The 15,190-nt window shown below is 52.9% G+C and overlaps 1 protein-coding gene across 1 annotated transcript in view; it reads left to right on the top strand.

The window, feature by feature from the left end:
* Positions 1–6,690: 6,690 nt before the first annotated feature.
* The window catches only part of LLGL1 (LLGL scribble cell polarity complex component 1), a 41,368-nt gene continuing 32,868 nt past the window's right edge, over positions 6,691–15,190 (top strand). The window contains 1 exon segment of the mRNA XM_087729228.1: positions 6,691–7,036. Within this exon segment, the coding sequence (XP_087585354.1) occupies positions 6,854–7,036 (183 nt within the window). The 5' untranslated portion in view covers positions 6,691–6,853.

Genomic DNA, 15,190 nt, shown 5'->3' with positions numbered 1-15,190 from the left:
GAGCCTATATCATTCCAGCCAGTCTCTTCTTAAAAACCTCCAGTGGTGGAGCACCCACAACTTCTGGAGGCCAGTCATTCCACTGGTTAATCGTCTTCTCTTGTTAGGGAGCTTCTCCTCAATTCCAGGCTGCTATTCTCCTCGATTAGTTTCCATCCGTTGTTTCTTGCCTTAATGGAAATAAAATAAACCCAGGATAGGTTTGTTCCTAAGGTCGCCCGTAGAGATCTGGGCAGGAAAAATAAAGGTACGTGTCTCGGAGGGGGGGGGGGCTGTGTGCCCACCTTCTCTTGCAAGGAGCAAGACGGTTGATGTGTCTCTCTCAACATCTGACTGCCAGCTGCAGCCACAGGAATGCTGCTCCGCTCCCATCTGCTCTCTCTGGCTGCAGAAACCGTCCTGTTGTCCCGCCACACTCGGCATTGTTTCTCCGTTATTTCTTCGATAAATGTTCTGTATTCACGGGGGCTCGGCCTGCCCTCCCACCAGGAGCCCCGTTGTAGCCCCCGTGAAAGGGTCCGTCTCCCACCGTATCCCTGCAGCCACTACACGAGAAGCACAATCGAGTGGCGGCTCCCTAGTTCTCCTCCAGGAAAGCCCAACCGTGGCAGCTTTTAAGACCTGTGGATGTTCAAAGTTGCAGCAGCACTGAACATTGACTTATGGCCAGTCCTCGCACTTATAACCATTGCAGCATCCTTACATGTGAATTCAGGTACTTCAGGCAACGGGATTTACAACATGATGTGAGGCATCCCGGAGGGCATCTTATCATTGGTGGTCTTTTCCCAATTAAGCACAATTGCTGCTCACAAATTTATTTATTTATTAGACTTATATACCTCTTCATAGGGCTTTCAGCCCTCTCTAAGCGGTTTACAAATTTTTTAGCAAATTGAGTCAGCAACTTGCCCCCACAGTCCGGGTCCTCATTTCACCCACCTCGGAAGGATGGAAGGCTGAGTCGACCTTGAGCCGGTGAGATTTAGCAATAGCAGTTAGACTTATATACCGCTTCATAGGGCTTTCAGCCCTCTCTAAGCGGTTTACAGAGTCAGCATATCGCCCCCACAGTCTGGGTCCTCATTTCACCCACCTCAGAAGGATGGAAGGCTGAGTCAACCTTGAGCCAGTGAGATTTGAACCGCTGAACTGCAGATCACAGTCAGCTGTAGTGGCCTGTAGTACTGCACTCTACCCACTGCGCCACCTCGGCTCACAAATATCCTGGCTTAGTGCTACTCTCTGTCCTTGTAGCTTGTTCGCCTCCTTGGGTTCCTCTCTAGAAAGGGCTACCCTGAGGTAGACTGCATGTGGACATGGAGGCTTCATTCAAGGGCATCAACTCCTCTCTCGAGGCCTGCAAATTTGCTGCTGGATTTCCTGCTTTGCGCCAGGACCCTTAGCTGGGCCCTTGATGCCTTGATGTGCTCCTAAGCAGCAAACACCCCCTCCACCCCCCCCCCCGTTTCCTCCCCCCCCCCCTTGCCCCACTCTGGTCCTCCGTCACCAGCCCTGAGTAGCAGCCCTTCCCAGCAGGTCACTGTCCTCATGATACAGACACTCAAGGCCGCTTGTTCCCTTCCGCGGCGACTTCAATGCTGTGTCGACACTCTCCGAACTGCTGACTGGAGAGCCCGGTGGCGTTGAATCATACGCAAGAGGCTTGTTTTGTACCCAGAAACTGCACATCTGGTTGGGTGGGAGGTGCGTTCAAGAAAGGGAAATACTGGAAGTGAACAGACATTGGCCCGGCAGAAAAGACCGACGTGGGTTAACAAGAGCCGGAAGCAAACCGCAATCTCTCGGTGTTGCAACAGCGTCAAAATCTGGAAGGATGCATGCTCGCTTCGACATCTGTGGCATCGTCTCTGCCTTTTCAAATGCGCTCCTTTAGGGGTGCAGATGTGTTGGCTGCTTGTCCTACCTTTGCCTGACTCTCCCAGCAAAGGGTTGTTGTTGTTATTGTTGTTTTTTTGCATCATTGCGCGAGATGAGCCAAAGACAGACATACGAACACAACAAAAGCTTTTTTAAAACTCCGGTGCTTCCTGCTTCCTTGCCTGACATCCTGGCCCTCCCCGGTCTCTCCCGTTCCAGATGAGGATCCCAAGATGGCCTGGATTTTGCTTGCGCAACCAAGCAGCCGGCTGGATCTCCCGCCGCTGAGCATGTTGTTGTCGTCGAACTGGTTGTCTGTAGATCTGGCCCAGTGAATGAATCATCCCTTCCGAGCAGCTCGTTAGCTGCTCGGTTAATTGCAAACAGCCCTTGTTTTTGGACGGGACTTGGGGAGGGGGATTTGGCAGAGATCCGAGGGGAGACTTATATGAGGGGGTGGGTGACTATGTCACCTTTAGGACCTGTGGACTTTGATTCCTAGAATCCTGGGAGTGGAAGTCCAAAGGTGGTAAAATTGCGATAGCTGCCTACTCCTGCCTTATGTGGTACCCTAGACCAGTGTTTCTCAACCTTGGCCACTTGAAGATGTCTGGACTTCAACTCCCAGAATTCCCCAGCCAGCGAATGCTGGCTGGGGAATTCTGGGAGTTGAAGTCCGGACATCTTCAAGTGGCCAAGGTTGAGAAACACTGTCCTAACCACTGCTGGGGAATTCTGGGAGTTGAAGTCCAGACATCTTCAAGTGGCCAAGGTTGAGAAACACTGCCCTAGACCCCCAGTTTCCCCTGTTAAAGTCCTCGGTCTTTGGGTGCGAAAGGCAAGCCGGAGACTACAACAACAAACCACACCCCACAGCACAAAACCACACATCCAGCTCTTCCTTTTCCATCCTGCCAAATAAAACCAAGCCGGCTTATCTTAAAATATCAAATAAAAGAGCCCAACTCACATTCCGGGCAAGGCCTCCTTTAACCCTGATGGGACAAAAGGTAGCGACTTTCATGTTCCAGATTTTCTGGAGTGGAGGAGGATCTTCAGGCCTCCTCCAGGCACACGAAGCTGCCTGTTAATGAATCCAGATGTTTGGACCAAGTCACCCCCAGTCTTGTCAACTCTCTCCCCGGCGCCACTTGGCCCCGGCATGCCAGAGACACCAGTTGTGTTTGCCCAACTCGCCAAGCCATTCTTTTGACCACGGTTTATTGAACCCAGCACAGTTAGCAGGATTCACACAGCCTGCTAAGCCAGAAGTAAAACCTGGTTGGAAGCTCAGGGTGTTGTGTGACCTCAGCCCTAAAGGTGGGATGCTTTCTTGGGCTGCTGCAGATATCAAAGAAGATAAATGATATTATGGTATATGATGCTTGCTACTTTCTTCATAGAGTCAGTTTTGCAGCCAGCCTGCCTCTCTTTCAGTTCAGTTCAGTTCAGTTTCAGTTTATTAAATTTATATGCTGCCCTTTTCCCCCCGAAGGGGACTCAGGGCGGCTCACAACTCGAACCGGGGAGGGGGATACAGACAAAAGATTTAAAAACAACAGCATAACAATATATAATTTAAAAACACACAACAGTCATACCATTCGAGACGGGGGCAACAGCTCTTTAGCCCCAGGCCTGTCGGAACAACCAGGTTTTGAGGGCTGTGCAGAAGGCCTGGAGGGTGGTGAGGGTTCGAATCTCCACGGGGAGTTCGTTCCAGAGGGTCGGAGCAGCCACAGAGAAGGCTCTCCTCCGGGTAGTCGCCAGTCGACACTGGTCAGCGGATGGGATTCGGAGGAGGCCTAATCTGTGGGATCTAATCGGTCTAGAGGAGGTAATCGGCAGAAGGCGGTCTCTCAAGTACCCAGGTCCAATACCATGAAGGGCTTTATAAGTGACGACTAGCGCCTTGAAGCGTATCCGAAGACCAATAGGCAGCCAGTGCAGCTCACGGAGGATAGGTGTTACGTGGGTGAACCGAGGTGCACCCACAATCGTTCGCGCAGCTGCATTCTAGACAAGCTGAAGTCTCCGAATGCTCTTCAAGGGCTGCCCCATGTAGAGCACTTTCCTCCTCATCAAGCATGTGTGAAACAATTCTCCCTGGTTTTCCAGCAATCACCTCCGTCCCAGGTAAGCAAAGACACCATCCTGTTCTAGACCTTTGACTACAATAACTTACACTGCTTACAAAGTGGATCCTGCGAATGGTCCCTTTTATTCCTAAAGCCTCCCCTGTAATTTACTCGGCTTACAAAGAGATGATTTACACCAGGTGTAGATGCGGGCCTGTTGGAAAGAACCGAGCACCAGATGCTCCCTTGTCTGCAAAGGCAAATGTTCCTAATTATACTTTTTCCACTGGAGTGCAATTTAAATCCTTGCCCTTGGAACGGTGGCTCTACTAGAGAGGGGAAGCCACGACAGCAATGTTTGGAAAAGCAGAGCCCCTTCCACAACCCGGGGATGTCACCCTTGGTTTAGTGACTCCAGGATAGAAGATGGTCAGTTGAGGAGACTGAAAGAATGTGGAAATACTGTTGGGAACAAGAGGAAGAAATCTGGTTCAGCAGCTGCGCAACGTGACAGCATCTGGAAAATAGTGGTAGATGTGAGATGAAGCTTAACGATAGTGGGTCAAAAGTTTGGAAAGCTAAAGTCACATAATGGTTATATTTACAAATGATTCGATACTCCGGCATTTCACAAACAGATTGTGTGACGTGCTCATTAGATATTCTGGGTCTTACCAAGCTTGCCCAAAGTATGAAACCATGATGGCCACTTGGAAAACTGGCCCTCTAATTCAGTGTTTCTCAACCTTGGCAACTTGAAGATGTCCGGACTTCAACTCTCAGAATTCCCCAGCCAGCGAATGCTGGCTGGGGAATTCTGGGAGTTGAAGTCCAGACATCTTCAAGTTGCCAAGGTTGAGAAACACTGCTCTAATTTATTATTTATATTTATTTGTATTTCTAAATGGTCCATCTCTCTCTCTCTCTCTCTCTCAAAAGAGGGGCCCTTTAAATTAGACATTCACTTGCCAAATTCCTCCAAGCTTGCTCATCTTCAGGAGCCTTAAAAGCACAGAGGCCGAAAAGATATTTAATAAAAACCTTCCGCTTCTAACCAGAGGGGGGAAAAAAGTGGGAGGTTCATCATTAGTGTTTACAGATCACATGGGAAGGAAAAACGAAATGCCTACAGGTTCCGTGGGGAAGGAAAATCAGCTGGTGTCAAGGCGTGGGGGATTAATCAAAGGAAATTGCCCCTGGCTGAACCTGTTTTTCCACTTGTGGCCAAGATCCTTTAAAGGTAAACTCTGGTTGGTTTGAAGGAAAACTGGCTGGCCCAGCCAAAAAATGAATCCAGCTAGTTAAATGAAGACAACAAGGGACAGCTGCCAATTCATTACGCTGATGTGTTTCCTCTGGAAAGCTAAAGCAGAATTTTTCTGCCATCCAGGTTACCAGCCCAGCGTGAAACTTGGGCAGCCAAGAATGGCCGGTCCCCTCCCGCTTTCTCACCCTCTGGAAACAGACCAGATTAGAGGCAGTTTTACTTTTTAGGCCCCTAAACATCTACATGTCGGAATAAGAGAGACTGAATCCTGCGCATTTCACTTTAGCTGGATGGTTTTTGAGTGCCTCTCCAACTTGCTACTTTGACAGGAGACGTGTGGTGCGGTGCCAGAACGAAGCCAGCCCACATTATGACTAAGTGCTCCGTGGGAATTGGAGCATGGAGGCTGCAGCCATGTTTGAGATGTTACTGGAAGTTCCTACACATTCTTGGCTCCCACGTAGAAGCCTTTTAATTTTGCCACATTCCTTTTTTTTCTTACAGCGTAATGATGCTTCCAGTACTTGGAACTTCAGTGGGGGATTATTGGGAAATTAAAAAAAAAAAAGCACTCCAGGGTGCAGTCTGGACTTCAACTCCCAGAATTCCCCAGCCAGCAAGGGGAGTTCTGGGAGTTGAAGTCCATCCATCTTAAAGATGCCAAGATTGAAAAATTCTGGACAAAAGAGACTTATAATATCAGGAGTGGATCTGCCCAAAAAGGAATTTATGTCCCATCTATACACTTAATACACACAAACCTTTGACCTCCGAGGTCCCTCCCAACCCAGATGTTGGAAGGCATCCATCCAGATGTGCAGCTGGGAAAAGGGAGGGGGAGAGAAGCAACTTTGCTGCTGGAGAATTCTGGGAGTTGAAGTCCACAAGTCTTAAAGTAGCCAGGTTTGAAGACCTCTGTGCTAGACAGATGTTGGGCCATGAAACATCTGCAAGGAAACTCCTTAAGCTCTGAGACCACCAAGGACCCCCCCCAATCCTTCCTTCTCCTCCTCTTCCTCCTCCTCTTCCTCCTCTCTGCAAACTCCTCTCTTCTAGCACTGATGATGTCGCCTTGTTGGGCCATGAAACGCCTGCAAGGAAACCCCCGGAGCACAGAGAGCCCCAAGGAGACCGCACAGACCTCCTCTTCCACTCTACAACCTCCCCTCCCTCCTAGCACTGACGATGATGCCCAGTTGGGTCACGAAACGTCTGCAAGGAAAGCAACCCCCCCCCCCCATTGAGAGCGCACCAAGGACCCCTCGGACCAGCCCCGCGCTCCGAAGAGCCTCCTTTCTCAGGACTACATTTCCCGGCAGGCGGCGGGAGCGCAGCGCAAGGCACAGCTGGAAAGGAGGGGCGGGGCGGGATCACCTCCCTCCTCCTCTCCCTCCTCCCCCTCCCCTCCCCGCCCGTCTGCTACTCGCGCTCGTCGGCAGCCTATTGTCTGGCCGGGGTCTCGGCTCCCGCGGGGCGCGCTGATTGGCTGGGACCGGCCCCCCTCGCTCCCCCCCGCCCCTCCCCAGCGGCAGGAGCCCCCCGCCCAGCCGCCGCCGCCGCCGCCGCCGCCGCTCCTTTTTCTGCTGCTCCCGCCACCGGGGCGCATCTGCGCTCCTCGCCCTGCTGGATGCGGAGGGCGCCGCCGCCGCCGCCGCTGCTGCATGGGGGAAGCGCCGCCGCGCCCCCCGCCTGGCCGCCTCGCCCCCCGCCCCCCGCGCCCCTCGGCAAGATGATGAAGTTTCGCTTCCGCCGCCAGGGCCACGACCCCCAGCGGGAGAAGCTCAAGCAGGACATCTACGCCTTCAACAAGGTGGGCACCCCCCGACCCATCAGCCCCGCCGCGCTCCTCCGCGGCCCCAGCATCCCCTGCCGGCCCGGGGAAGCGGAGGGGGGTCCCCGCGCCTCTGGGTGGGTGGGGGGCGCCTGGTTGAAGCAGGCGGGCAGTGGAGGAGGGAGGGGAAGGGACGACGGGCAGGGTCCTTTCGGCTCTTGGTCGGCGTGAGGGGTCCTGGGGCTGGAATTGGGGACGGGGGCGGGAGATGGGACGCGCTCCAAGGCGGGCGGCTTCCCTCCGCCTTCGGGGCTTGGGGGGGAAAATGGGGAGGGGGCGAGAGAAGCCGGGCCTTTTCTTGGCTGTGGGAATCGTCCTCTTTGGCGCGAGGGGCTTGGTGGCTGGGGGGGGGGGAGGGAGGGAGAGAGCTGGACTAGCCCACCCTTCCCCCCCCTAAAAGGGGAGGGGGAGGCAGTTTGGAGAAGGAGAGTTAAATGCTGCGTCTCCAGGAAGAAAGGGGTGCTGGGGAGAAGACCCCCAACTGCCCCTTTTGCATGTGCTTGTTTCCCCCCCCCCCACAATTGTTTGCATCTGGGGCTGCCCCTCCCTCCCTCCTTGCAGGGGTGAGAGCCCAAGGGAGGGGGCGCTGAGAGAGGCAGGGTCCTTTCAGGGTGGGTGGGGGGCTTAAAAGGAAGGGAAAGGAGGGCCGGGCAGGGGGGGCTTCGGGGAGGGGGGCACAGCCTGAGGAGGCAGCAGCTACATGCCCCTCCACGGGAGGGGGGAACTCCCCAGCCTAGATGGGCTTTGTGTTCCTGGCATAGCCCATCCATGAAGCTTGGGAGCACGCCAATGTGTGCTGTTGTGTGTCTCTGTGTTTGTGTAGCCGTCTTCTTCCCTTCTCCTTTTCCCGTTCCCTCCCTTCCCACGCGCTCTCGCTCCCAGCAAAGGTGTCTCTCTCCTCCTTTCTCTCTTCTTCTCCTCCTCCTCGTCCAGGGAGGGGTGGCTTGGGACCTCCTTCCTTTGCTAAAGAGCAACTTTTACCGGCTCCCTCACCCCAAAAACCAGCATCCATCTGACTCTGGGCTGAGAAAGGAACAGACCCAGCATCTCCCCCCCCCTCCCACCCACCCCAGCTCCCAACCCCGCCCCCCTTTCACATGCACACACAGACACACACAAAACACACTATTGCACAAACCACACTATTGCTGCTTCCAGGAGTGGCTTCTCTGGAGCTTCCCTGCTCTTTCCAGCCCCTTTGGTCCAGAGGGGGAGGCCTGGCTTGTCCATTGTGAGGAGGCTGTGGAGTTCGCCTTCCCCCCCCCCCCCGCCCCTTCCCTCGGCCATCCGCAGCCCTCCCGCCCCTTCCCCACCCCTCCTTTTCAGCCCTTCCCCCTTTGAGTGAATGGAAGCAATAAAAAAAAACCTTGCAACTGTAGGATCTGTCTTAAAAGGGATGTTTGGCCTGGGTGGGGAGATGCTTCTCTGCCCCCAAATAGTTCATCCCTCCTCCTCCTCTTCCTCCTCCTCCTTCTTCTCCTCCTCCTCCTCCTCCTCTTCCTCCTCCTCCTCTTCCTCCTCCTCTGTAGAGTTTTAAAGCTTTCTTTTTTTTTATTTTGGTTGCAAGACGGTGTTTTGTCTTCGGCTTATTCGTGCCAACCAATTGGGGCTGTTGCTGGTGAGGGACTTGGAAATGTCAAAAAAAAAAAAGTTGTACCAAGAAGAGCAGCTTCTGTTCACCCCCCCCACCCCACCCCTCCCCCAGCCACAATAGTTTGGCCACTTTTGTACCAGAATTTGGAGCATTTCGGGAGGAGGGGGGGGGGAGGCTGGAAAGCATCCGTCCCCTTTTGAACTCCCTCCTGTTTGTTGCAAAGCCTCTGTTTTTTGCAAAGGGTGGGTGCGCTTGCTGGAGGCTTGGGAGAGAGCCCCCTCCCCCATTTAGCCTCCCCTGATTGTGGTGGGCTTCCGAGTGCCTGGAGAGTTGGCCACAGCTAGTTTCAGGAGGCTAAATGGCCCCAGTTGGCACCTTCAGGGATCAGCCAGGATTCCTGGTTTGTCGGCTTGAACCGTTCTTCTTCTGGTGTGAAGAGGAAAGCCAGGGCCAAGATTTCGGTTAGGGGTGGAGGGGAGGACATTAGATAATACACTGCCTGGGCTGGGTTCAAAACTTGATAGCCCAAAAGATTTATTTCCATTGCTTGCTGGTTTTTCCCCCCTCCTCTTAATAGTTCCGCCCACTTTACAGTCTTCCTTTTTCCCATTCTTTACTTTTATGCTCTTTCATGCTCTCCAATAACACTCTGGTGGCCTCTTGGAAGAAGCCTTCCAAGGTCTGCGTTGTTGGGGAGGGGGGAACGAAATCCAAGCGGTCTCTTGGATACCTCGGCTGCTGTGTTTGTGACGGGCAAACATCCTGCTTCGCTGTGGGTCAAATTCGGGGCTACCCAAAATAGGGGCTGCATGAAGCCCACCCACCCCTCTTGGGAATGGCCAGCTGGTGTCCCTCCTCTCCACCCCCACCCCAGTAACGTTGCTTGAGGGACATTGTGATTTCATCTCTGTTTTCCTTGATAGAAACCGAGTTAGGTGGGTTTCAAATAATTCACCAACCCTCGTGATTTCTTCCCACAACCAGTTCACCAAACTGCTCGGAAAGTTAACAGCCGATTCAGCCAGTGAGAACTGGCTGAATCCCACCACTGGTTAGGCCTAAGCCTTGACACGGCCCCCCTGCAGGCCAGGAATCTGAAAACTGATGTTTGGAGGTCACCCCCCCCCCCCAAATCTGGGATCTGATTCCCTTCTTCCCTCATCCCTCCTGAGGACGATACACTCTCTGTGAGCCAGTTGTGCTTCCATGCAACGGTGCATTTCATTTCTCTGCATTTTAATCGTGTCCTTCCCTCTGGTGTGCTCTCTAGACTTGTCTCTTTCCTTTCTCTCCCCCCTGTTGGGAATCCTCACAACGTCCCTGCGGGGTAGGCCGTGGCGGCAGCAACCCCCACAGTTCCAACATCACCCATCCCAGCATTGCTTCAGTGGGGAAACTGGTGGGCAGCCTATAAATTTAACAAATAATAAACAACGGGGGTGAGATTTGGGACGGAGGAGGAGTTGAGCTCAGGGCTGGCTGGGGTCGCCTCGCCCGGAAATGCATAATTGGGGGGGGGAGGGAGGGAGGGGAGGGCAGGTTCCAAATTGTATTTGCACCCCCAGACACCTGTGTGCAGTGCAATCTCAAGGGGAGGCTGGCGTGCGTCTCCCCTGCAGGGCCAAAAAAAATGAAATAATCTGCCAGCCGAGTTTCCCATCTTGGGGGAAGATTTCGAGCCCCCCCTTCCCCCCGCCCTGCATTGGCAAAGCAGAGACAGCCCTTCCGGTGTCTCTGCGTGTTGCAACACGGGACGGGGTGGAAAATGTTGGGGATTTGCCCGAGAGCCTCTGCGTGGCAGCAGCCAATACGGAGAATCGGGAAGCGGCGTGACTGATCCTGTTCCTTGGTTAGGATCGTTTTGAACTTTCCCAGACAGCCTGTTGATCTCAGCCCAGCTCGCTCTGTGATCCCACCGGCGGCACGTGGGGCTTTGGGCAAACACCGCAGGCACACGGCCCCTTCGTGGGTCACCAAAGGCTCCCCTGGCTGGTGCCTTCCTGGATGAGAGGATGGCCATGTGCCCTGGAAGCACCTGGAAGATGAACCCACCCCGGGCTGGGTTCAGCAACCCATGGTTCCCGGCTAAACAGGGACTGGGTGGCTTGGGGTTCAGCGGGTGACGGGGAAATCCAGGCAGCATTAAGGCACCGCAGGGAATATTCGACTTACGACCGCATTTTCGTTGCTATTCCGTAGAGTTGCGCCCGATGTGACAACCTGTTTTACCACGCTGCTACGGGAGCTGTTGCCGTCGTTAAGCAAGTCTGGCTTCCCCCATTGACTGCTTGGTGGTGGTTGGGTGGGACAGTCGCGAATGGCCGGCAGTGACCCTTTGGCCACTCCAACCGTCCGGCTGTTTGCCAGGCGCCTGGATTTTGACCAGGTGACCCTGGCTGTGCCGCCAACTTCAAAGGCTGATTGCAAAGGAGCTTTTTCAGTCCTTTTGTAACTCTGAATGGTTGCTAAATGTTGGTTAGTTGAGGATTGTTGGTTTTCTTTTTTTAAGTTGTATCTGAAAAGGTTAACTGGCAGCAACTGGACCAAAACTTACTAAAGTGAGAGGTTTTCCATGCCCCTCCAAGGAGCATCTTCGGTCAGCGTGGAATGTTGGTTAGGGAAAGAGTCCGAGAGTCGTTTGAATGTATGAACTCTTCCCACGGTGACTGCAAGGGTTTCTCCCCCCCCACCCCCAAATCTTTTAGATATTTGTGTGGCCAGATGATTGAGTCTCCCTTTACACGCAGGCAGCCAGTTGTATCGGCTGAGGACTTTTCGGCTGTTGACCTGAGATTAGTTTATTTTGTGATGCCGAATATTGACTAACAGTCCTGGTTGACTTTCTTCGGAAGCCGATCGGCTACCTTTAGCAAAGTTGATTTTTTAAAATGATGCTTGTCCCCTCCACACGCAGACTTCGGGGGGACTCAAGCCCCTAGTCCTCATGGTTGCAAAAAAATAAAATAAATAAAAAGCAAGGCTATGCCGCCGATTCCCTGTTTTCTTTCCTCTCTGGAGGAAAGTTGAAAACTGAGCAGCCCGACTGCCACAGTGGTGCCGAGCAGATGGCGAACGTGTGAGGCCTTTCCTCGGCTGTGCTGTTCCTGGTGTATCCATGGAGCTCATAGCAGAAGGGAGACGTCAGACTTTTAATCGCTCCCCCGTCCAGAAGACGATCCAAAGATTTCTCCTGCCAGGTGTGCGAGGCCTCGAGTAGGATTAGCCAGGAGACGTAGTGCTATGCGCAGGCTCCGTGGGAAGATCTGGGTGTGACCTGGGTGTGTGTGTGTGGGTGTTACTAAATTTATGTCCGGGATGCCCCACTGGACGCAGCTAAAAGGTTTCGCAACTCCGGGTCTGCTTGAGGAGACACTGGGGGAGAAGAGGGCATCTTCTCCTGTTCCAGTTTTCCTTTTAAAAAAGAGGAAAAAAAGTATTTGGGAATGAATATCCCAGAATAAGAATGTTCCTCCTTCTCCCCTCTCCGTCTTTCCCAACCTTGGTGACTTTAAGACGGGTGGACTTCAACTCCCAGAATCCCCCAGCCGTTTAAGACGGGTGGACTTCAACTCCCAGAATCCCCCAGCTGTTTTAAGACGGGTGGACTTCAACTCCCAGAATCCCCAGCCATTTAAGATGGGTGGACTTCAACTCCCAGAATCCCCCATCCATTTAAGATGGGTGGACTTCAATTCCCAGAATCCCCCAGCCGTTTAAGATGGGTGGACTTCAACTCCCAGAATCCCCCAGCCGTTTAAGACGGGTGGACTTCAACTCCCAGAATCCACCATCCGTTTAAGACGGGTGGACTTCAACTCCCAGAATCCCCCAGCCGTTTAAGACGGGTGGACTTCAACTCCCAGAATCCCCCATCCATTTAAGATGGGTGGACTTCAATTCCCAGAATCCCCCAGCCGTTTAAGATGGGTGGACTTCAACTCCCAGAATCCCCCAGCCGTTTAAGACGGGTGGACTTCAACTCCCAGAATCCACCATCCGTTTAAGACGGGTGGACTTCAACTCCCAGAATCCCCCAGCCGTTTAAGACGGGTGGACTTCAACTCCCAGAATCCCCCAGCCGTTTTAAGACGGGTGGACTTCAACTCCCAGAATCCCACCAGCCGTTTAAGATGGGTGGACTTCAACTCCCAGAATCCCCCAGCCGTTTAAGACGGGTGGACTTCAACTCCCAGAATCCCCCAGCCAGCTGGAACTGGGTGGGGGGGCATTTCAAATGCAAGGCTGTTTCCCTCTTTGGAAAGTGGGGGCATATTCCTGGGTGGGAGGGGCAACCGATCTCAATCTGAGCGTTTGCAGTGAATTCCTGCCTGCAAAGGGTTTTCGGACACAGGTTTCCCACGCTTGCCAGGCGACTGAAAACGCAGGTGGAGGTTTTGTGGGAGGCTCCGTGCGGGCAGCAGGCCAGGCAGAGGGCAGATTCATGGCCAAGGAGGGGCAGAGCTCGGCTGCTCTCCGTTGTGGTGCGTGCGTGCGTGCCAGGGGCTGCCTTGAGTCCTCCAGTGGAGCCCTTGTGGGCAAGGAGTCCCTTTCCTTGGTTGGTTGAGAAGGTCCTTCTGCACAAAGACCATCCCCTTGGTGGAGAGGAGCGTTTTGGAGCTCCCCGTTTTCCTGAGGACCAGATGCTTTCTGTCTCTGATGGGGGCTCTGATGCTGGACTGGCTATGTGTGTGGCTTTCCAGATGTTGCTCCGTGATCGCCACTCCCTGCCTTCCTTTCCATCGGGGCTGTTGGTGGGGACAACTGTAGAGCCAGAACATCTGGAGATGTCCGATTCAGCCGCCGAGGTGGCCTCTTTCTAGACTTTTCCTACAGGCTGTGCGAGGGCTGCTGAGGGGCAAAGCCCCCTCTCATTTTTTGCAAGGGGGAATAGCAATAGCAGTTAGACTTATATACCGCTTCATAGGGCTTTCAGCCCACTCTAAGCGGTTTACAGAGTCAGCATATCGCCCCCAACAACAATCCGGGTCCTCGGATTGAGGGATGGAAGAAGGGAGGGAGAAGGAAGGAAGGAAAGGAGATGGGAGGAAGGGGAGTGGATGGATGGATGGATTGAAGAAAAAAGAAGAGTGGATGAATGAAAGGAAGGAAGGAAGAGATCTTGACATGAGCAAACTTGGCCGGAGGGGATGTCCAGCAACTGGGGCCGTTTAGCTGACTGGAGATGGGAAGGGGCCACTGGAAGGCTCCCTCCAAGGGTGGAGAGCTTGAATTGTGTCCAGAATGTAGGAGGACGTCTTCTCTGAAGGAAGGCAGTTCTCCTTCTGAACTGGTGCCGGTCTGACCAGGAAGTTGCTCTTCACCCGTTCTGGAGGTTCTGAAGGTCCTCCTAAGATCTTATCTGCAGCCCCATCATCTTCCCTGCTCATCATCAAGGCGGGATCTGGAAGGGAAACACGCACTGGGGGTTGCACTCTTGACTCAACCCACGCTTGACTGTGAGGCTCCCAGCGTGGCTGGCAGGCAGGCAGGCGTATCTCCGATGTGGCAATGAAGGTTGGCACGACTTCCCCTATCTGGCCTTCGCCACCCACTTGGCTGCCTCTTTGCTCCCCAGTCCCGAGAGGGAAGTGCTGAAGCCGGCCTGGCCACTGCATGGATGCCTCTGGCCTATTTCCTGCAGCTGCAGAACTATAGAAGAATCTTCTTCTTTCAATGATATTTTTTTTAATTTTAAAACACATAAGCACATCAAACAGAAACAAACACATGACTTAAAAACAACATAGGAACAATAAGTTCCATCGTATATCATACCGCAGTTCCGTATCGGTTTCTTTGCAGTTAGTGTTTTCCCTTCTGTACATTTCTATCTTGCGTTCATAATCTCCTTATTCGTTATCCATTTTTATGTACAATTCTTTATTTATTTATACTTAGCTACTTATGACCAGATATTACTTACCTATATTGTGCTTTATATTTTTACTGTCATCTATTCTCTTACATACAGTTATAGGTATACATTCACATAGTTATTCTTTTTCTTTGCCATTCTTCTTATTATTATTATTCCATTTAAGGGGTTATAAGGTATAGTTTGGAATGCTTTGTTTACCATCCTTCGCACCTGCTAAGACACCACCTTGTTTTCTCTTTATTTTATTTTCTCCCTCCCTTCCTTCTCTACTTCCTTCCTTCCTGCTCTCCTTTCCCTTCCTTCTTCCTGTACCTTTCTCCTACTCCCGCTCTTCCTCTTCCCCTTCCTACCCTCTTCCCTCCTCTTTCTCTCCTTTCCATCCTCCTCTCCTTACCTCTTTCTTTTCACCCTCTCTCCCTTCTCTACTTTCTTCCTTCCTCCTCTCCTTCCCCTTCCTTCTTCCCTTACCTCTCCCTTACTCCTACTCTTCCTCTTCCCCTTCCTACCCTCTCTCCTCCTCCTTTCCATCCTCCTCTCCTTACCTCTTTCTTCTTCCCCTACCTCTCCTCCACATCTCACCTTATTTTCTCTTTCTTTTCTCCCTCCCTTCCTTCTCTACTTCCTTCCTTCCTCCTCTCCTTCCCCTTCTTCCTTCCCTTAC

This window comes from Thamnophis sirtalis, unplaced genomic scaffold (genome assembly GCF_051295495.1).
Source record: "Thamnophis sirtalis isolate CommonGarterSnake01/CBP01778 unplaced genomic scaffold, rThaSir2_p1.2 scaffold_14, whole genome shotgun sequence".
Classification (NCBI taxonomy): Eukaryota; Metazoa; Chordata; class Lepidosauria; order Squamata; family Natricidae; genus Thamnophis; species Thamnophis sirtalis.
This window is presented reverse-complemented; position numbering and strand designations above follow the sequence as displayed.